This window comes from Dicentrarchus labrax, unplaced genomic scaffold (assembly GCF_905237075.1).
Source record: "Dicentrarchus labrax unplaced genomic scaffold, dlabrax2021, whole genome shotgun sequence".
Lineage (NCBI taxonomy): Eukaryota > Metazoa > Chordata > Actinopteri > Moronidae > Dicentrarchus > Dicentrarchus labrax.
In genome coordinates, this window is record NW_026136715.1 from 15,933,402 (window position 1) to 15,955,172 (window position 21,771).

At 39.5% G+C, this 21,771-nt stretch overlaps 3 protein-coding genes across 4 annotated transcripts; all 3 read right to left on the reverse strand.

Annotated features, from left to right (window-relative positions):
* Nucleotides 1-51: 51 nt before the first annotated feature.
* Nucleotides 52-3,431, reverse strand: ssr4 (signal sequence receptor, delta). The gene is made up of 6 exons (XM_051425677.1): nt 3,250-3,431; nt 2,912-3,030; nt 2,740-2,814; nt 1,755-1,844; nt 1,557-1,622; nt 52-715 (listed from the first exon to the last, which is right to left on the reverse strand). Exons 1-6 carry the CDS (start codon nt 3,296-3,298, stop codon nt 611-613), a joined length of 504 nt encoding a protein of 167 aa, XP_051281637.1. The 5' UTR covers nt 3,299-3,431; the 3' UTR covers nt 52-610.
* A 1,569-nt stretch (nt 3,432-5,000) lies between these two features.
* Nucleotides 5,001-14,581, reverse strand: LOC127377532 (rho GTPase-activating protein 4). Of its 2 annotated transcripts, none has more exons than XM_051425499.1 (22): nt 14,436-14,581; nt 12,805-12,894; nt 12,300-12,471; nt 11,989-12,151; nt 11,716-11,778; nt 11,504-11,632; nt 11,285-11,413; nt 10,804-11,025; nt 10,623-10,724; nt 9,893-10,066; nt 9,629-9,713; nt 9,350-9,374; nt 9,148-9,247; nt 8,927-8,987; nt 8,757-8,834; nt 8,501-8,629; nt 8,135-8,240; nt 6,987-7,214; nt 6,848-6,903; nt 6,517-6,748; nt 6,373-6,421; nt 5,001-5,806 (listed from the first exon to the last, which is right to left on the reverse strand). In XM_051425499.1, the coding sequence occupies exons 2-22, from the start codon at nt 12,869-12,871 to the stop codon at nt 5,630-5,632; spliced, it is 2,547 nt and encodes an 848-aa protein (XP_051281459.1). In that variant the 5' UTR covers nt 12,872-12,894; nt 14,436-14,581; the 3' UTR covers nt 5,001-5,629. The 2 variants fall into 2 exon arrangements, with proteins under 2 accessions (XP_051281459.1, XP_051281458.1); XM_051425498.1 differs by having other exon boundaries at nt 9,350-9,377.
* Nucleotides 14,582-16,310: 1,729 nt separating this feature from the next.
* On the reverse strand, nt 16,311-19,493 carry naa10 (N-alpha-acetyltransferase 10, NatA catalytic subuni). Its single transcript, XM_051425712.1, has 8 exons — nt 19,307-19,493; nt 19,051-19,149; nt 18,887-18,945; nt 18,748-18,793; nt 18,503-18,618; nt 18,314-18,358; nt 16,964-17,048; nt 16,311-16,827 (listed from the first exon to the last, which is right to left on the reverse strand). The coding sequence occupies exons 1-8, from the start codon at nt 19,325-19,327 to the stop codon at nt 16,645-16,647; spliced, it is 654 nt and encodes a 217-aa protein (XP_051281672.1). The 5' UTR covers nt 19,328-19,493; the 3' UTR covers nt 16,311-16,644.
* Nucleotides 19,494-21,771: the final 2,278 nt, after the last annotated feature.

A 21,771-nucleotide genomic window follows, 5' to 3' on the forward strand; every position in this document is an offset into this window, starting at 1 on the left:
ATAGAAGAGGCGGTCTGTCACTGGACTATCACATGAACCAACACAAAACACTTGGAGAAAAACAAGCCATTTATTCATTTTACTGGAAGAGACAAATACACTAGGCCGGTTCAGGCCAGTCAGTGCAGGTCACATTATTGACATTTCATATGCAAAGGTCTTGACTTCTCTCAGTTGGGGATCAGCACATCTGTAAGTCCCATTCCGACCATCCACACAGAGGGAAAAATGATAATCCGATCTGGATGTAGCAACATCTTTGAAGCAGGACTGAACACAATACATGATCTGATTTGTATTTTTTGTTTTTTATTTAAGTGGTCCAGGTTTATTGTTTGGTTTATCAAAAGATTACAAAATTCCATCCATACTGACAAGACAAACTTGCAACGAAATTCATCTGTAAATTGATAAGATAAGACTGATAGCATACAGACACAGTCTGAATAAAGAAATACAAAGACTGCTACTCTTGCTCCTCGTCCCAATGCAGACCATGTGGCAAAATCCTATTGGCTTGCCAACACACTGGATGATGGATCGTTGGTCGAGTGCCACCAGAATTCAGTCTTTTTTTGATCCAGTGGTTAAATTGTGATTGTGAATCTGTTTATGCTTGAATGGTGCTCTTAGCACTGAAGGCCATGTAGTAGAACAGAATACCAATGAGTGCAGCCACCACCTCAGTAGACACCCATGGGCCGTTCCACGCACCCTGTTGAGAGAGATTAATTAAAAAAAAGAAAGAAAAAAAAAAGACTCATTGCAGGTTTACAGAGGAGTAAACACATTATGACCAACTACACATTACAGTTTCACCTGGCTCTAGGAAAACTCTGAGCCTGAAGCAACACGGGGTGATTTCACAAAGTACACAATGACCGATCAGAGTCATTCTTACAGTATAACATTATTAATGGACTGTCCTACCTTTTCAGTACAATAAAATCAATTACAGTAGTAATGTTGTACTGAGGAATCCTACAGGACTACTTATACTTATCTAATATTGAAACAATTTGAAAAATGCTTATTCTAATTGGATTATTTCTAATAAATGATTTCATTATATGTTTAATATGTTCTCTGGACTTGAGGAATAATACACTAACCTAACCTTTTTTGGCCTCTTGGCACCGGAAAAAAAACAATAAACACAGCACTGACATATTATCACCTTTTAAGTTGGCTATTTACATGACGTCCAGCAGATACAGAGCAACATTACTATTCATTGGGAGTCGTGTTTATGTTCCCTTAGTGAATAAAAGTCCAGTAATCACTCTCCTTTAGTTCTGCCTTTGGTCTCCACTGTATCCTGAGGCAAATATCTGCTAAATGCACCACCAGCGGCTCACTAACTTCTGTTCAGAGGTTTTTAGTGCTCTTTTGCTGCAAACAGCAGCTTAAAACAGTAAAATGAAACAATGAGTTGAGAGATGCTATAAAGCTCCCTAAAGCTGAGGGCAACTGCAGAGTGGGCTGATAATTCTCTTTGTTTTTAATCATTTCAAGTGACACATTTCATACACAAGTCATGCCCGTAAGAGACTCACCCTGTGGTCAATGTTGACAGAGAAGAGAGGCTCAATGGCATTTACATCTTCATTGTTTCTCTGGGCCTGGAACAAAGAAGATTTACACATATAATTCAGATTAAACAGCACAAACCTTTTCTTAAAAAGACAGTACATTGCACAATAAGTGGAGCTCACTGGTAGTAATCAATGATTATCTTTGCATCAAACACTAACCTTGCGCAGAGCACTGTAGGACTCCTCATCAAAGAATTTGACCTGATATGTTCCAGAGCTGGCCTGTTTGTGAGGAAGACTCCAGGACACCTGAGGAAAGAAGTTGCATGTTGTTAAATGGCAGGTTTATGTAGAAGTATCTAAATTAAAAGCTTTCACACCTCTCTGAGAGGCTGTGGAGTGTGTTTATAGGCTGCTGAGCTCAAGGTCAAGGTGAAATTTATTTATATAGGATAATTAAAGCAACCAACCAACCAGAACCAGTGCTGAACAGGATTAAAATGCCAAATAAACCTGTTTAAAAGTAATTAACTAGTAAGAAAAAACTATAAGCACAATAATAAGGAAGTGCAGTAATAGATTAAGGCTGTATGTTCAAAATGATTAAGTATGTACAAACAGAAGGGAAAAGTGTTTATAGCTTTTCTGAATGGCCGCACTAAAAGACAAGGAGAAAATCCTGCTGTAATAGAAAGGGCCGAAATGTGAGGACCTGTTCTAACAGTGCACAACGCGTTTCAGTCATTCAGTCAAAATGTGACAGAAGAAGTTGTGTGCCGAATAAAAGACAGAAGGTCAAACTCTGAATTCACATCTCCACACTGGTCACTGTCTGTCTGAAGTGGTAGGCTGGTCAGATTGTCAGATTGTCAACATATATGTCAGAAAGGTATAGTTGAGTGTTTCAGGTGTTGTTTTATATAGTTTATATATTTATATTTATCATGTATCATTCCTAGTCGATGAATTATGAGCCAATAATAATTTATTTTAAATTCTTGCTAAACATTTGATAGGTTCTATGAAAGTAAGTAAGTGAAGTTTTTTGATGTACTTAATTAATAAAGAATAAATGATTAGATTTTGTTAGGTCAGAGCTATGGAATATTAAATCATCCATCTTAGCCTTTCTAATAGCAACCATAAAACACAACCAATACAATAAGAGCCTTAAATCAGTACACATATGAAGCCACTACCATACCTGGTACTTGCCAACATCCTGGCCTCTAGTCACAGGGAACTGTCTTCCATTGACATCAGCATACAGAGTCACACTCTGAGGAGGACAAACAATGATCACCAGACAGTCAGTCGCTCAATAACATCAATACAATCCGCCTGTGTGTTAGAAGTGCTGGAGATAGGACTGTTACCTGTGCTCCGTTGGCACAGGCCAGGCTCAGTTCAACGATGAAGACAGACTCAGAGGAGATGACGGCGTCGGAGGTGGTGTAGGCCGACGGAGTGATCGCCGGGTCTGTGCAGCTCTCTCCTGTAGTCACAGAGCACAGCTGAGGTTAGCTCATATCTCGGACACCAATGCATCGTCCGCACGGCATTAACAATGAATACAGGTGTCACTGAGCCTTTAAACCACCCCTAACTTAGAAGACCAATGGCAGAGCCACTAGCTAAGGCTGGTTAGCATTACAGGCTAATTAACCCCGGCAGATCTCTCCCCCCGATCCCCCCGATCCCCCCGCTGACTCACCCGAGCAGGTGACCACCAGCAGAGCGAGGAGGGCGGCTATCCGGATCATCGTGGCGTCTGACAGGTTCTCTGGGAGGTTAGGAGTCGTTCTTGAGGTCCTGCTGCTGAACTACACTGCTCCTGTCACACTGAGCAAAGGGAAGAAGTCCACCTCAGCTCACCGCTGCTACGCCTCTGCGCATGCGCCTGCATGACGTGGACTGTTGCGCCGCGAAGCATTCTGGGAAGGTACTCAGTTGACACGTCATCTGAATCAAAATAGAGGATACTGATAGGATTTATTGAAATGTAATAAATGTGCTTTAGATTTTAATCATTCTAAGATATTATTATTATAAGTTGTACCACGTCTGATTTGCTAAATATATTTCAACGTGATATATTATAATATGATTATGATATGTTAGATATAGGTGCTGTATGGTATCCAATCCAATCCAACTTTATTTGTTAAGCACTTTAAAAACAACCAAAGTTGACCAAAGTGCTGACAGTTGCTACAGTGTTTTAGTGTGGAATAAGTACATTTACTGACGTAGGCCTACTGCAGCTACTTTAGAACAATGTTAGGGTACTTGTAGCCTAACGTCAGGCTATTTCCATTTTATGCTGCTTTATAGTTTGTCTCCACCCTATATTAAAGCAAAATATTGTACTTTTTACTCCACTACATTGATCTGACAGCCATACAATTTATTTTGCATTGAAAAATATAATTTTATAAAATATGACACACTGCCCAAAAGTGTATAAAATGATTAAAATTAACCACACAGCTAAACCAGCTCAAATATTAAATGCTTATTATAAATTATGTGTATAAACCTAAACCTATATAATAATATAAAAGTGACAGGAGGCATTCTGTTAATTAATAAGTATTTTTACTTTTATACTTTAATTAATCTTACTAATAATACCTCAATAGGCCTATTTTTATTTAAGTAAGATTTTAAATGTGGGACTTCTCACTTCTGCTGGAGTATTTTTATATGACAACTTTAAATGAAGTAAATGATCTGTATACACAAATAAGAAGACTTCACTATTCATAAAGACTTGATCTTGCTATAATCCTACCAAAAATATATATACAAACAATTTCTACCTCAAGCCGTGCAAAAGCATAATGTTTAATGTTTTAATTTTAATTTTTTTTCTTTCTCTTCCTTCTGGTATTTTCTTTGTGCATTACCATTGTTTATCTTACAAGTAATTTAGCAATATAAATATTTATATAATTAAAAACATTTTCTCAAAGGTTTCATGGAAATGTGTAGTTACCAACTGAGAGTCTGTCAACGCCGCCAATAGCCCCTTTTATAGACATTATGACATGTCATAGCAGCAAAAGCACAAGTGTTATTAATGACAGTAACTAATAATAGTTGCTTTCCGTTCAGTTCCATGTACCAGTTCAAAGCAAGGCCCTGGTATTGTGCACACTGGCTCAAACTTTTTTTTTTTTTTTTTAACCTTAATGTTGTTCACAGTCCTTTTCTTTTTGTTTTTTTAATGATACAGTTTGGGGTTTCTCTCATTTCATAATTCTGTTACACTAATATGAAAGGCATGTCTAAAACACCTTCAGCTTATTTCACTAAATGGAAATCATAAACAAGAAATATTTAGATACTAAATTATATCATATTATTATCATCACAATAACCGAGGCTTAAAGTAAAAAAAATGCTATAAACACATGCCACAGTCCCAGCCCTGATATCTTAAGAAAAAAAAAAAAAAAACAGTCAGGATAGACAAAATATTTATTTGACATGTAGCCTAGATATACAGACAAATCATATAGTGTAAACCAAGTTACAAATAATTAATATATACAAATTCCATACAGCTACAGATTCACAGTTGTCTTATCAATCTTATCAATCATGTGACTCAATCTCATGAACAGATGTTCTGATGAATAATGTGTTGCTTGTATGTAGAGGTGTGTGTGTGTGTGTGTGTGTGTGTGTGTTCTGACTAAAAAACACTTAGAAAATGTGTCTTAAACTGTTTCCAGTTTAATATAAACACCTACACAGATGCAGATAGTTGCATAACCACATTCAGCTGTACACAAACATATCTGTGCATTTCAAGTAATCCACAGTTTGCACATTGTACTGCAGTCACAGAAGGGTACTGCTGTAAAAAACCATGAATGAAATGGCTTCTGAGTAGGGAGCCACCATGTGGAAAGAAGCCCAGTGCGGCAGGGACCTCAGAGAAGTGGCTATGGGTCAGTGATCTCAGTTTTCTAGAAATAGATGTGCTGAAAGCTACTGTCAGAGCACATCACCCTACAACTCAGTTTTCATTTGTATCATCTTGCTCTCTCCCCCTCTCCTCATGTCATCTACTGATGCCAGTCCTCTCAGTCCAGTGGATCTGCTGCTTTGAAGAGCCCAGCTCCTTTCCCTCTCCGTACATCCCGCTTCCCTTTCTTCTGGGGAGCTTGGGCAGAGGGAGAGGAGGCGGTGGAGGTGGGATCCTGCACCCCTTGCCGCAAGAGGAGCTCCTTGAAGACCGAGTCCATCTGGCGACAGACCTCCTGTGAGATGAAATAAACAATAGTGATGAGAGAGAGGAAGAAGACAAAACGCTCTTTGTTCTCTGCACTCCCTTCTGCTCGAGAGCATCAGATTATGTTTGACAGAAAAGCCATAATGTACGATCGTCATTAAATTATTAATAATTTAGTGCCACTTTCTAATAAGACAGTCCTAATAGGGTTTGTAAGTTATAACTAATAACATAATGACTGTGAATAGATTAACTAATGCTTTATGGATTAATTATAAGCCATTAACAACGCTGGGGTTGCCAAGTTGTGAAAATCTTTTGCTAGCATCCTCAGTTACAAAACTTGATTTATCTTTTTAGCTCAGAACATCTGGACCAAAATCTGTTTATTAGCATCTTGTCAAATTGCAACATTTACAACTGCAGACTTGACCGATTGTTCTGACTTAACATTTATTATTGCAGATGATTTTTTTTTTTTTTTGAGCAAGCTGTTGATTAACTAACTCATTAAAACCATTAGTTACAACTGACAAACCCTTCAATAAAATACTTATTCCAGTAATTTAAAACCAAATGAGAAACAAGACAGACCTTGTCTATTTGATTGGTAATATCCTCAGAAGATGAGTGTTCCTGAAGTCTGTATGCAGAAGAAAAAAAAAAAAAAAAAAAGATTAATTTCTCACACAAACATAACAAATCAGTTGTAACACTGCAGCATTCAGTGGTACTCACTCTCTGCGCACATAGCCAGGAGAGTGGACCCGCCGTGGCCTGCACTGTGGCCCCATGGGAATCTGGAGCATTAACTTCCCACTTGAAGCGACGCCGCCCCCTGCTGGACCACCTGTCAACCTACTTTGGTCAATTGCACCGCTGCTGTATGCTCTAGGACGGTCTGTTCCTTTCTGTGTTGGTGCTGCAGACGAGCTGGTGTTGTTGTCAGCAGAGTGTCCTGTTTCCAACTCTGTAAGCACATCACATTCTGTTATATCCTTTTATTCTATTCAGAGACACCATCTCGGCCTTACAGGAGTGATCAATTAAGGCAAGCACATAAACTTACCATCTTTGCTATGGGTGTAATCTGCTTCTACATCTCCTTCTTCAATCATAGGCTCACTGTGAAGATACAGATAATCATTGCACCATACACTGTATCCATGTTGTGTGTATGTGTTGTGTATGCACATATTTTCTCCTACCAGTCATCCTGTTCCAGTGTCATGCATTTCTCATACACCGGTCCTTGTACTTCGCTCTGGCTGGGGAAGATGCTCTCGTGCTGGAGGATGATGTTTTTCACCAGGGCATTGATCTGAGGCTGCAGGGTGACAACATCATCATCGTGAGCCCCTCTTACCAGGCTGGGGCCAAAACACACAGCCAGGTTGTAAGGCTGCATCATGTTCTCGTCACTGTACTGAGACACACTGGAGGCAGAGAAACACAAAATTATATAATGAAGTAGAGAGTTTCTTAAATATGGAAAGTTGAGAGGCAAGTAGTGAAACAAAGCTGAAGCTGAAACTATATTCAAATATTTTCACCCCTTTAATTTGGTTTGCTTCAGTTTTATTGCAACGTGTATAGAACGTGTGAAGTCAGTAGTTGACAATGTGGAAAAAAATCCCTGATACATTATACTTTCACCAGATCTAATAAGACATCCACTAACGGTAAAAAAACTAAATGTGGTCCTTCCCCTTTCTAGAAGGAAACATTTTGGTTTCCTCCTGTGAATGATTGTTCAATTCTTTTTGTAGGTACACATTCTCATTATTGCAAGTGCATCGCTTCACCCTTGCCTTCCAAGCGTGAAAGAGAAACTATGGTTGTACCAAAGCACCCCTATCTAGTGGTGTAGTAGCGTTTGGTTTGTCAGCCCCGGGCTACTGTAGAAACATGACGGACTCCATGAAAGGCAATCTGCAGTGTCTGTAGATATAAAAAGGCTCATTCTAAGCTAACAAAAAACAAAACCATTCCTATATTCCGGTGACAATACACTAATGAAAACATATCTATGAATATTATATTCCATTTCTAAAAATAGATCCTCCTAAATGCTACATACTGAATCTGGATTCCCAAACATTTTCATGTCCAGCATCCCCACAATAGATCCACATTTGAACACAGACCCACAATTAGAAAAGATTCTGTCTTAAGGAATCTCCTCTGAGTAAATTATTAGGTTTGTAGATAAAAACTTTTTTTTTTAAAGTCATCATAGTCAAACTAGCATCACTATAAATAATTTCTCTTTTTTTTTTTTTTAAAAAGTGATAAAAGTTAAACTATTCTATTCCTCCTTTTGCTGGGTAACCCCTACAGCCCACTAAATACTCACTGATGAAGGAATGCAAAGAGGTATCTCATGACAATGATGATGGGCTTGGGGTAGGAAGAGATGATCATTTTGAGCTGAGCTGCTCTCTCTGCTTCGTTCTTTATTTCTGAAAAAAGGTGACGAAAGAAAGATAAGAGCTCCGGCTGTACGCTCGCAGCCACCCTCATTTGGCCCCCACACACACACACACACACACACACACACACACACACACACACACACACACACACACACACACACACACACACACACACACACACACACACACACACACACACACACACACACACACACACACACACACACACACACACACACACACACACACACACACACACACACACACACACACACACACACTCTTACGGGTATGTTCCAGGAGTTGGCTGGTGCTGTCGATGGGGAAGAGGGGATTCTCCAGACATCTAAAGTAGAGCTTCAGCACTCCAGCGACAGAATCCAGGTCACATGTCCGCTCAGCCAGGGGGTCCTCTCCTGCAGGGGAAGCCCACAGCACACTGCCCCACATTATTAATGCTCCAAAGTGAGGGGAGCCACTCGATGAGGATACATTTGGGTCATGCAACACACGCACACATTACACAGAAACACACATGCCTACCTCGCTCAAATGCATCCCTCAGGTTGTTGACCTCCATCTGAGCCCCCGGCACTCTGAATATCCCTTCATGGTGGAGACCTCATAAGCAGAATTTTTTTAAAACGTAAATGTCTTTAATATACAAATGTGCAGCTGCTGTTTTACAGTTCCCCTCAGTCTTCAATACTCACCATTGAGGTTGATAAAGCGAATGCAACTTTCCACAACAACTGGAATCTGTTGTCCTGATGCCTGAATGAAAGTGTAGTGATGAATTTCACAAAAAGCAAGTCCAATACCATACAACAATCACTTATCGGATACACTGGAAAAAGAAAAAAAACGGATTATCAAGAAAGAGACATGCTGAAAAGGGAAGTGGTGGTATTTTTGTAATTGTGGTGGGAGCTACCTGTATGAAGGACAGCATGTCCCCATTGAAAAGTTTGTGGTTGTGCATCAAATTGGCACTTGATTGATTCTTCCTGATGCGCACAGACTTTCCATTGTGTCTGCAGAGCCAGAAACCATAATGTAAAGAAGTTTCAACATTGTTTGCAATTAAACCAAGAACACAATGACTATGAGAACTCTTTAAACAATTATATGCGTACCTAGGTTGATGTCCATTTGATTCTTCTGCTAAAAAGGAACAAAAGCGCAAGAGAAAAAAAAGAAAAAAAAAAAAAAAAAAAAAAGAACCAGCTTAAATGAGAACCAACCAGTAAGAAGAATTGAGAAATACACTTAGAATGAATAAAGATTTAACTATTGTGGGTGGTTGGGGGGGGGGGGGGAGGAAATAATTCCACACAATGCATGGTTATCAAATGACACTTTGGGTCAGCAGTTTGCTTTTTGGTATAGTTCTGTGAGAAATGCAGAAGTGATACCTTTTTCCACAGCTACTTTAAGCAGGTCATGTTTGGCTTGCAGTTTAGATACCAGGGAGCTTCCTACAAGGTACTCTTTTACTCTCTGTAAAACAAAGCAGGTGTGATTTAAAGTCATTATCATGCAGTCACTGTGGTTCTGGCCATGGCCATAGTCAACCAAAACTCTAAAAGTCACATATTCACCGACTGTATAAAATTCAACCCTTCCTAAACAAACAGTTTCTTGCTAGTCTGGTTTATCACATTAAAAAACAGACTCACAGTGAAGTAGAGGTTTTCTATTTCCTGCAGGTTGGCCCTGCGTCGGGCCACACTGGGCTTCATTGTCAGGTTCTCAGTGCTGCCATCCTGAGACAAACCACTGCTGGGGTCCAGAACATCATCACCGATACCCTCCAGCAGGGAAGACTGGGCTGCCAACATGCTCTTACTGGTCTGCATGACAGAGGCAGAGAAACAACTGAATACTAAGCTTTGGCAATGCTGCATTTAATTATAATCATTCCAGTTACCTACAGTCAAATTAACATGGTGACAGCGTGCATAACACAGTATGAGAGTGTGAGGTGAAGTGAAAATGTAATAATTATGTTGCATTCAAGTAAATGTTGGAAAGGCCAGTATTACAATTTGACGACATTTAAAACACAAACAATGAGGTAAAAATGTGATGGACATGCTCAATCTTGACTTAGACTTGAGATGTAGTGACTAAAGTTCATTCCTGACATTTAACAACCTGAAGGCAAGCTATTGGCCAAATGCTTCTATAGAGAAGTAACACAAATTGATTTTGAATACTACAAGCTTTCTTTACTTGACCATAGGACGCTTCCTATCTACTAAAATATTGTTAAGAAAACAAGAAAATAATTGTATTTACGGCCTTGAATGAGTCTCCCCTGGAAGATGTGATTGGTTACACCGGTGAATACAGTAGACCCACAAAAAAGTGATAATGAGGTGCTAAAGATTGTGTGATGTACCCCACCTCCTCTGTTTCCTGGGTGACTGCCTTCAGTCTTGTTTGTATCTGTTTGTATCTGGTCTCCAGATCACCTCTCATCTCACACTCTGCGCTGACCTCAGAAACCTGACAAACAAGAGAACGTAGAGTTAATGCAAAACAGCTGAATACAATGAATACACAGATGAACACAAAGAGTACAGACCTGGTCTCCATCATGGGGCTGATAGGGGAAGCGAAGGGGCATTGAGAAGGTGTTATAGTGGTCCTGCAGGAGGGTGTCTCTGTCGTGGCTCTGATCCAGTCCAGACACGGTGCCTTCGAGCTGCTGCAGCCCCGTGCTCAAGTTCTCCTGAGTCTGCCACCGACTGGACAGGTAGGCCTGCATCACCCGGCCCAAAGAGAGGTGGTACCCTGCATCTGCACACTGAGGAAACAATGAAAATTATAATAATCACTCATTTAATGTGGTTGCTTTCAGATGATGACTTCCTTAAAACATAATATTTTAAGTGACATCTCTGGCACTACAGGTCTAATATGACATTATGTTCCAGTGTTTAAACGTGTGTTCATTGGCCAGACTTTAAAATTGACTCCATAACTTTTGAGTGATACATGCTGTTTTTTTTCCTGTTCAAGGGAAAAGACAGCGGACACAAACAGGTGTGCACTGATACACTCACATCTATGAGAGTAGAGATGTCTTGGAGGTAGTACTTATTCATGGAGGCATTGGCGGCAGCCAAGTTTAGCAGGTAATCATTTCGGGCTTTGCTGCACTTCAGGTAGATTTCTTGGACCTTACATTGCCTCTGTGGCACATAAAACAATCAATTATAAGAGGTGAAATAGACACACATGTATGCACATAATACTACATTAAAAAAAGGATAATTATTTACTTTTTCTATTAACCGCTCGAGTTTCTTAGCAGCACTCTGTTTCTGCTTTTCTTCCTGTCTCTCTGCCTCCTTAAGTTTCCCCTCTGCACACACGTACTCTGAGTGGTACTGGTAGTATGTCCGCCATGCCTGCACACAGACACACATAGCCATGCTTTCCTTTGTTTGTATAGGAAACGGAAAATGTTTTGGGTGGTTGGTTTCTCACTTACAGTCTGCAGCTCTGTGGTAACCTTGAGTAGCCCATCTTGCAGCTGAGTGCAGATGTCTTTACTCTAGAAAGACAAAATACCACAGTGAGATGGCACAACACTTAAAGAACACAGTGCACCACAAAATATGTTTTTTAATGTCAAGAGTTCAGAGGGAAGACAAGAGTACGAGCCAGAAAAGGAAAGTGGCAGCATTGCTACAGTCAGGTAAATTGTACTATACAGACTGCAGACTTGTCTCAAATGCGCAATGAATGACTATGCTTGTGTTACCTTCTTGGCAAGGCGTTGTGTGTACTCCAGGCAGTGTGTGAGGGGCTGGATGAGAAGGTTGCTGCAGCTTTCACTCAGTCTATTGTGGTCCCTACTTTCTTGGCGGGTCTGGGACAGCAGAGCCAGCCAGACCTGGGCCACTGAGTTACCACTGGGCTCCTTCCTGAGCATTGGTCAGGGTGGAAAGGAAGACACAGACACAAAAAAAAACAAACTCTGTAAGATACGCTCGGGACTATTTCACAACAGTGGCCTCAAATGAACTGCTGGTTAGTTATTATGTGCACCTTCAAAGAGAGGATTGCTTTTACCTCTTGATCCTGGAAGTGAACCGTTCAGAGAGTTTTTCAAGGGAACGAGCATATTCGCTTTCAATCTCACTCCGTCGTCTAAGGTAGTCTGTCAGGTCCTGCAGCTGCTGGCTCTTTTGCTCAAGTTGCAAGTCCAACACCTTCAGCTGGTCTACAAGCTGGCATCGCACCTCTGGAAAGAAAGAAAAAAAAAAAAAAAAAAAAAAAAAAAAAAAAAAAAAAAAAAAAAAAAAAAAAAAAAAAAAAAAAAAAAAAAAAAAAAAAAAAAAAAAGAAAGAAAGAAAGAAAGAAAGAAAGAAAGAAAGAAAGAAAGAAAGAAAGAAAGAAAGAAAGAAAGAAGGGGAGTGAGAAACACATAAGAGAATATGACTCATTCTGAAAGTCTTGCTGTAGGTGAGAAACTTTTTTTTTGCACTAAGAGAACACATGTTGATCACAGTTGAGGTGGGCTGTGATAAGAGATAGGTTATTAGAGTGATGCTAATAAAAAGTTATATTATTTTACCTTTGATTTGTGTGTCGTAGTCCACCATACCAACCCTCTCCTTCCGGAGTTTTACATGGGAAGTCATTGTTGCTCCAACTGGGTGGAATTCTGGATAAAGGAAGTGAATATTTTATTATCTCACCACGTAGTATAAAATATCAACTACGCTGTGTCTTTTGACCCCCCTTACAGAAAGAGTCTTTATACGCATGCAAGATATTATGATCTTAATTGCTGGACAAAGTCTGGTAAAAATCAAGGCCTGTGATCCATGCTGTACCCAAGCATGCCTCTCTCTACAAACTTTAACACTCTTTGTGCTACAACACCCCCCCCCTCCCCTCCCTCCACAGACTATGCTAACTTCCTCCTGCCACAGAAAGAGCAAAAAGAGCATGTTCATCTTACTGTAACACATCTCTTCAGACTGGTCACCCTCTGCTGAATGGCAGACAACCAGAAAACCAGTTGGCATGTGCGCTGCCTGCTGCACCGATCACGCTGCAGAATTGCACGAGGTGCAAAAATAGCTCTAGCTACAACTCAGCTGACCTAAAAATAGGGTGTCACACAGAGCCTACAACTCTGTGGGGAGGTTTGTTCTCAAGACTACAGGTGGTTTTACCATACACTCAAGTTTACTGATGCCCTCATAGTATATTCTGTATACAGCTGCTTTTTGCTTAGTATTTCTAGATATTCTGGACTGGATTACTGAGAACCTTTACAGAAAGTATAATCCAGTTTAGATTTAAGTGTGTCTGAAACTGAAAACACTGGTTTTGGTTTCTTGTCATTTGTATTATGTTTTATGACAGAAACTCAGACCCAATATAATATACTGGCCTGTTCTCATCAGAATATAGATGAAATGGTGCGGGGGGGGTGTAAGACAGTAGCATGTCATTGCAGGATCGTCATTTAAACATCATCTGACGTGCCTTAGACAAATAAAGAATTGTCTACAAGATATCATGTATTACGACGACATTTAGTGCACATCAGAAAGGGGAAGAGTGGGGTGTTTTCTTGCTGGATCATAACCCTTTGTACACAATCAGCACACACATTCTCTCTTTCCCCTCGCAACTTCCCTTTTTTACAGAGGCCAAACATCACTCATCAGCATTCTCTTCAGCTGAGACATTTACCAACTGACCTGATAAAAATGAGTCTGCTGCATTACAGCAAACCCAAAACTCTGTTATAAAGGAGAGTATCTAATTTTTCCAGCGTATGTCACCCTTTTCCATGAGCCCTTTCATTCTTTCTCTGTGTGCTCAGCAGTGAATCATCACCTTCTGTCGTCACAACGTGCTGTAATATTTCATTAAAGCTGGTCTTAACCTAAACTTACTGGCTTTTCAGTTGCTTTCATGATAATACTGCATTTCACTCTGGGTTTTGACAAGTACAAACACATATACGCTGTCTGAGCTATGAAACATTAATGACCTGAGGGATATGTCTGAAGCCAACAATAACATAACTGACACAATCAAGCAGAACTATCCTTCATGACAGCACTTACTTAGCTGTACAAAAACATGTTTAGAAGACCTAAAATGGCAAACGGTCTCAGACAGGTCAGGTCAGCATATGAAAATCAAGAAAAGTTTAATACATCAAAAAAAAAAAGGGAGTCCTACCTGATGAGGAGCAGTCCTGACTAGTCTCTTCTCCAGACTGAGGCAACTAAATAATGCCAGTTAATAGCACAGTAAGCTCTCAACTGTTTCACCTCCCCCTCGCATTGGACACGGATGGATGTGGGTGGAGTGGAACTCATCTCTCTCTCTCTTCTCTCTCTCTCTCTCTCTCCCCTCTCTCTCTCTCTCTCTCTCTCTCTCTCTCTCTCTCTCTCTCTCTCTCTCTCTAACACACACACTAACACTCCCCTACTGCTCTCTTTCTCACCCGTCATCTCACTCACACATTCAGTTTGAGGCATCAGTGTGCAACTGTGCAAGTGAGAGGAATGAAAACCTTTTCGAGCTCTCTTTCATGCTACCTCTTGAACTCCACACAAGGTTTTCAGTCCAATCAAACACCAGCTGTTTCCACTGATTAGTCCCTCTGCACTGGTTATTCACAGGCTACTGAGTGAAATCAGCTGCTATACTATGGAAAAAACACCCCGAATACTCTGGGGTATACTTGGCACAACACTGACGGCCACTATAATCCACACTTTGCTTACATGCTGTATTAGCAGAGTTCATTATGAGTAATGCATGGCTAGTAACCTTGGAAACAGTTCATTTGAACAAAAAAAAGCTTCTATTAGGTAATAACTTTATTTATTTATCTGAGCCTGTTCACTGTTGAAGAACTGCAGCATTGTTGTTTTCTCTCGCCTCTAGCTGAAAAGCGCTAAAAGGCATGAAGGTGTGAAACTGAGTTATTTGTGACAGACAAACTTTCTGAAAGGGCAGTGTGCACAATTTGCCAATATATAGCACGTTCTTGTCTAGAAACTGAAACAATATTTTTTCCAAAAGGACAAAAAGACACTGTTGATCAATGTTAGTCTCTGAGTACTGTATAACTCATGGTTGGATGACTTTTCAGTTTAAAGCAGTGCTGACTTTGGAACCTGGACATAACAAATATCACCAGCATCTTTCAGCTTGTGAACAGGGAGGATTTAACTATAGAAGTCAAACATTGTTTTGAATGCAGTGTCCTTCAATGACTTGACTTTATGTAGAGTAGCATGCTTTTTACTTATCTTAAATCTATATATATATATATATATATATATATATATATAACCTATATGCAGTACTCCAAAATACTCCAATACAAGCAAAAATCCTGCATTCAAACCCTTCTTAAAAAAGTATTTAAGTATTAGCAGAAAGATTTTGCTTAAAAACATGAAAAGTGGAAGTACTCATTCTGCAGACAATGGTCTCTGTGTTTTACTATTATATATGGTTTTCTATTAATATCACTGCTGCATTTTACTGCTGTAAATGTTTGATGTTGTGCTAATTTTAATAGTTTGATCTACAACAATGCATCATATTCTATGAAATCATCTCGCTTGTAGTGTCACTGCCCTGTGAGAACCATGTATCATTAAAAGGTCATCTTTTCATGAGCTCAAACAGCTTTGTGATGACACGTTTTCCAGAAAATCAAAGGAGTAGGAGGATCATAAGGAGTAAAAGAACATCTCATTTTTCAGTTTCATAAAATATCATATTTCATAATCACCTAATTTGGAGATCGATGGTTTTACTGGACAGAAGGGATATGAACAATTACAATGTAAAGTAATCAGTAACTAAAGCTGTCAGCCACTAGGAGTTGCCAAAGTGGGAAATGGTCAGATCATGGACACACTAAGGGTTTTTCATTATCGATGGGAACCTTTATCATGGATCAAGTTGTGATCACGGTTGTGTACAACAGAGGTATTTGTGATGGTGTGAATCCAACAATTTAGTGTTGTTTTAACTTTACCTCCTTGCTAAACAACATATGATCACTTACTGAAATAAGTGCGATACCAACAGTATTATTTGAAAGATTTATTTGCAGTAATTCTGTTAAATAATGAAGAGACCAATTTGAAACAACTTTTCAATTCTGTATATCTCACAGAACTTTGTGTCACTTTTAGTAATGACAAAAGCAATCCAATTAAAACAGTTTTCCTGATTCATGTCGTTATCCAAGACTTTTTGTTCATCACTGCGGTGAAAAGCAAGATTCAAGAAAAACCAGTGACGGAAATGTTGGAACGGCTTTGATGTACAGATAGTCACAGTTTGTGAAGTCAGAGATATTGTCAATAGAGATAAAAAGTGGAAGTGGGGGATGAATTTAAAAATGTCTAGGATTACAATGTCATTGTGAATCAGAAGAAGAATCTTTAACGTCTGTGCTTTCCGTTGCCTCGCTGACTTCACTCAGCTCTTTGCTCTCTCCTCCACTGTCTCTCTCGCTTTCTCTCTCCTGGTCACCAGACCCGGACGGGCTCTGGCCCGACGGTGCCTCCTGACCCGACACGCGCACCCCAGGCTTTCTTAGCTGTGGGACACAGACAAAAATACAAACCCATTTACAACCAGAATCTGCTCATTTCACATTCTCCGTTCACATACCCCCAGAGGTAGTGAATCGTATCTATGTTGCTATAGTGGATACATATAGAGAATTAAACCACCTCATCAGCCATGTGAGCCAGGTCTCTCTTCATGGCATAGGCATCTTCCCCATCTGCGTAGTATTTAGGCTCTACTTCACTAATCCTGTGGAGGAACAACAATATAACACATCAGTTGCAGTCAGAACAAATATCTAAAAGTCAGGCACGTGGCTGCCATTGAGGACACTGAGGTCTTATGCTTTCTATCCTTATAATTTCAAGGGCTTAGCAAACTATGAGGAGTTTACATTCTATATAAAAAGAGTTTTCTGTGCAGCTTTTCCCAACCAGAATGTTTTTCTGACATTCAAACAATATATTTCAATAATTAACTTAAATAAATAAAAAAAAACATAGTCCAAAACATTGTGTGTTTTGGTGTCTGGAGCTCAATCAGGCTTGTGGAGTAACAGATTACATAATCGAGATACAAAAAAACGGTAACAAATGCGTGACAATAACCAGATTATGGTGACATTTAGTTAAAATGAAGATTATCCACCATGCACACTGCAGTGTGCACACATTACAACACTTCAGGACTCTTACAACACCACTACACCACAGTGGTCTCAAGTGAAACCATAGCTAATCTTAAAGTTGCCAATTCATTGTCATGGCCTCTAGTGAAAAAAAAGGCTTTCACTGAGTTGAAGTGTCGCCATTAGTTTGTGTTTACAGCAGAAAAGGGTAAAGTGGTAGCCTTCAAGCTATGTAAATGGTCTTTAGTTTACTGGATTTTGTTTGGTTTTTTAAATACACTGCGTAGAGAACATGTTTGATGCCAATATTGGTTTCACCATTGTTTTGTTGTCTTATAGAATATGTAAAAGTCATCTAATTGTTGTCTTTATTACCAATTCTGATCCCTGAGCTTTTTGTATAGAGTAATATCGAATAACAATCTGCGTTATAAAATAAATATATGTGCATGAATGTATTACTGTTTTTTAACAAGTGTATTCTACTAAACCTGTATGACTGCTATCAATGACGTATGGCCTCAGGTTAAAGCCCTTGTCAGAGTCACAGTAGGGCGGTTCATGACTTTCCTATCCTGGAAAAAATGGCAAATTTCTAGGCTAAAAAGTTACATGGTATTGGATTAATGTGCATTCACTGCCAAACACTTGTAGCTTAACTGCTTTTTCTGAACTCAAAGATATCTTTGACGGACATATACCAAAAAAAACACTAACACCAATATATCTGCAGTAAGCTAATAATGCCAACTTATTCAACACCCCTCATGTCCTCAATATTTATGAAAATCTGAGCTATGATCAGGCCAACTGTGTAACAATACCTCAGGAGTTCATGCATTTCAATAAAATTACTGAAATAATGTTGGCACAGAAACAGACTTACTGGAATTTGAGTGTGTTTGAGTACAGGTGCAGGGCTGCTCGGTTGCTGCAGTGGGGAGAAAAGATTGGTAAGTAGATGGTACACACAGTCAGAGCCTGATTACATTTTGCAAAATGGAAACCGTACAATAATTTATCTGAACAAAACAAAGAGTTAACAAGCTCACAGCGAGCTCTAAGAGCACGGTACCTCTTGCGAACATGAAGCGAAACATATTTAGCATTGAAGTTTTCTATCATGGCCCGGCTGGCCTGGTCCATCAGCTTCTGAGCCAGGCCCAGACGTCTGTGGGAGCGCTTCACTGCCTGGAAGACACAGAAAAGGGTTTTTATGTTTATGTTTATGTTTAATGATGCCAGCCAAATACCTCAGTGACATAAAACATGTAATATAAACAATGGAGGAGATGGATGATGTTTCTCATTCAGACTCACCAGGGATGTGATGTGTCCATGGGGTACATCATCTGGGTCCTCCTCCCTAATAAACGTTCACAACAGTTAATTGAAACACATTATATATCCCCTTTGTTCCAAGTGATGTGATGGGAAATAAATGGTCACAGATACTCACATCTTTGCCAGCACATATCCCACAATTTTGCCATTTTCGTCCTCTGCAATGTATGAGAGCTGAAACGACGAAAGCGAATAGTGTCACACAAACACAGGAACACACTGTAAATGATGGGAGCAGTGGTGTTAGCAGGAAACAGGAGAAAGTGTACTGTAGCTCACCTGAGGCCAGGACAATCCGTGGTAGAAATAATATTTCATCTGATAGTTTTCTGGCAGACACAGCAGGTTACAGTGCTGCATGTTCATAAGGTCCTCGGGCTGAAAGAAAGAAAGTGGACGTCAGAAAGCTGCAGGACACGATGCTAACCCCTTAATCGGAAATGTCTGGTGAGCTATCGAGTAGGCTGCAGTAACTAGCTTAGCTACAAGTTAGAAAGAAACAGCATGGCTGTCGAGAGATTTCCAGCACACTTACTCTGGCGTTTCGTATGTTCATTTTGGTAGTTGGCTTGTTATCCGGACTGTAGAAACTCAAATCAAATGTACTACACCGATCAATCAATTCATAATAATTACACTGTAAGGTTTAAAGAGCTTGTCTCGATAGCTAGCTAAGTCGAGTCGCTAGCAAGGAAGGGAGGGGAGGAAGGAGCGTGCCACAATAACGACCGGTATTTCCGGCCACAGTGCGCGCTGGCATTTCACAGTAAAAGTTGTAACTCTTGTATGAGTTGCGATAACATAGCATAAACTACTTTTATTTTGAAGGATGCTTTTACCTTGATAAGAACGCGGATGTTGAGTTGTGGACCATATTGTCGCAGACTTTATAAACCTACAGCAAGGATCAGGCTGTAGGTAAAAGTACAATATCAACTGCCTTATTGCCTGACCTTGTGGTCCTATGGGGGGCTTCTGTTTAAATATAGCTAGTTATAAGTCCATAATTCATTATTTCAGTTTTGGCAGTATTGTGCTCACATGATCCCTATTCCTAAATTAACTTGTATTTAATCAAAATACCACTAATTCTACAACAACCAAACCTGCATGAGGCTTGTCAGTGTTTTGCCAGAGTACTGGTCTCTGAGCTTATAATGAAGCTGCCATGCTTTCTCTGAGTTGCACTCTTAGATTTTCATGATCTATCAATTAATTGGTCTTCCTTGACTAGGCGAGCAATTGATTCTCAGTTCGTGTCAGTAGATTTGTCCTACCACAGCCTGAGGAAAAAAAACTTCCACATCCATAATTCCAAATTAAATTGGTTCAACCTATTCGAACTATGAACGACTACTAAAAGCCACTAAAAATGTAACATGTCGTCCTCATGTGTTAACAGTCCTCTTCCACGGAGACGGCCACATTTCTACTCTAACCCAGAATGGACAAACCAAACACTGGCTCTAGAAGGGACCTTTCACGGTGAGGCGAGGGGGTTACAATCTGCAACTACACTGCTAGATGCCGCTAAATCCTACACACTGGTACTTTAAGTAAAAGTACATATGTATTAGAATGTTAGTATTCACATAAAAGTATTATTATTAAAATGGAATAGATATCTGAAATGTGATCCGGATGACAGACTGCACATGTTCATATAAACATCTCCTTATATTTATGGCAAGTGTATAAATATTAACAGGAACTGAGAAAATGTTAAATGATGCAGTTGTTCGGAGGAGATGGCTGAGTGGTCTGTGATGGTTGATCTCACTACTTGATGCCATCAGCAACTATTTCTGTGGGTGTCTCTTCAACAGCTGAAGTGGTGGACATATTTGAGGTCATTATGAGCAAGCCACATGCAATTACAGCCTATTACATGAAGGGCTGTAAGAAAATGTCAATACACTTAAGTATTGCAATATTTTGCTTTTTGATATTGTATTGATTCTCAACAACACTGTATCTGTTTATGTGTTTAAACCACTAAACGTTGGTTGCAGTGTTGTAAACTGTTGGATGTTACATGGACCGTGATAAATGTATATCTCCCTCCTCTGGTTGCATAAAAAATAAAAACTTTTATACTCAGCTTTTATGCATAAGGTTGTATGATCTTTTATAATATTAAAAAAATTGTAACTGCAGTATATCACCCTGCTTAAAGTATCCCAATATATCATAATATACTGAATCGTAACCCCTCTATCATGATAAGTAGCATATCACCATATTTGTTTCATGGAAACTTGTGCAAATCAATATGCTTTGTTTACAACTTGATAGTATCGCTAGCTTGCTAACACTTAAAACATAGAGCAGTGGTTCTCAAGCTAGGGGTCTGGGGACCCCTGGGGATCCTTTAGGGGTTACAGGGGTGACACCAGACAAGGTTGAGAAGCACTGACATAGAGGTTTATTAAACAAATAACCTTTAATTACGTTGTCCTCATAATTTGACTCTCTTGCCCCGGTGCTTTTTATGCAGTGTCAGCCAGAAAAGACACATATAAAACATATTATATAAATGGACTTCCTCAGTTAACTTCTGCTTGAGATAGTCACGGCACGTCACGTTCAAGAAGCTGCTGGAAATGATTTGGAGGAAATGCCAAGAAGACCATCTACATGTTATACTTTTGTAACATTTCATGGCTTTGGTGAAATCTATACAGGGTTTTCTGATGGGTTATGCTGACAGATGTTTTTCCCCCTCAGTTTATTTTGTTGTTCCTGTTCCTGTTCCTATGTCATTTGAATACATCTTTAGGTTTTATAATGATGAAAATAACAGATCATGTGCAGTACAACAGGGAAATGTAAAAGTGTAGCCCAATACAACACAATATATATGTATAACTAACCACATACTAGTTTATGTCTATTTTGTAGAGCTTCTTTATTTATGCTTATTCTGTGTATGTACATTGAGAGCAATGTAAAACTGCAGTTAAATTACTTGAATGTGTGCACATACCATGCCAATAGTAT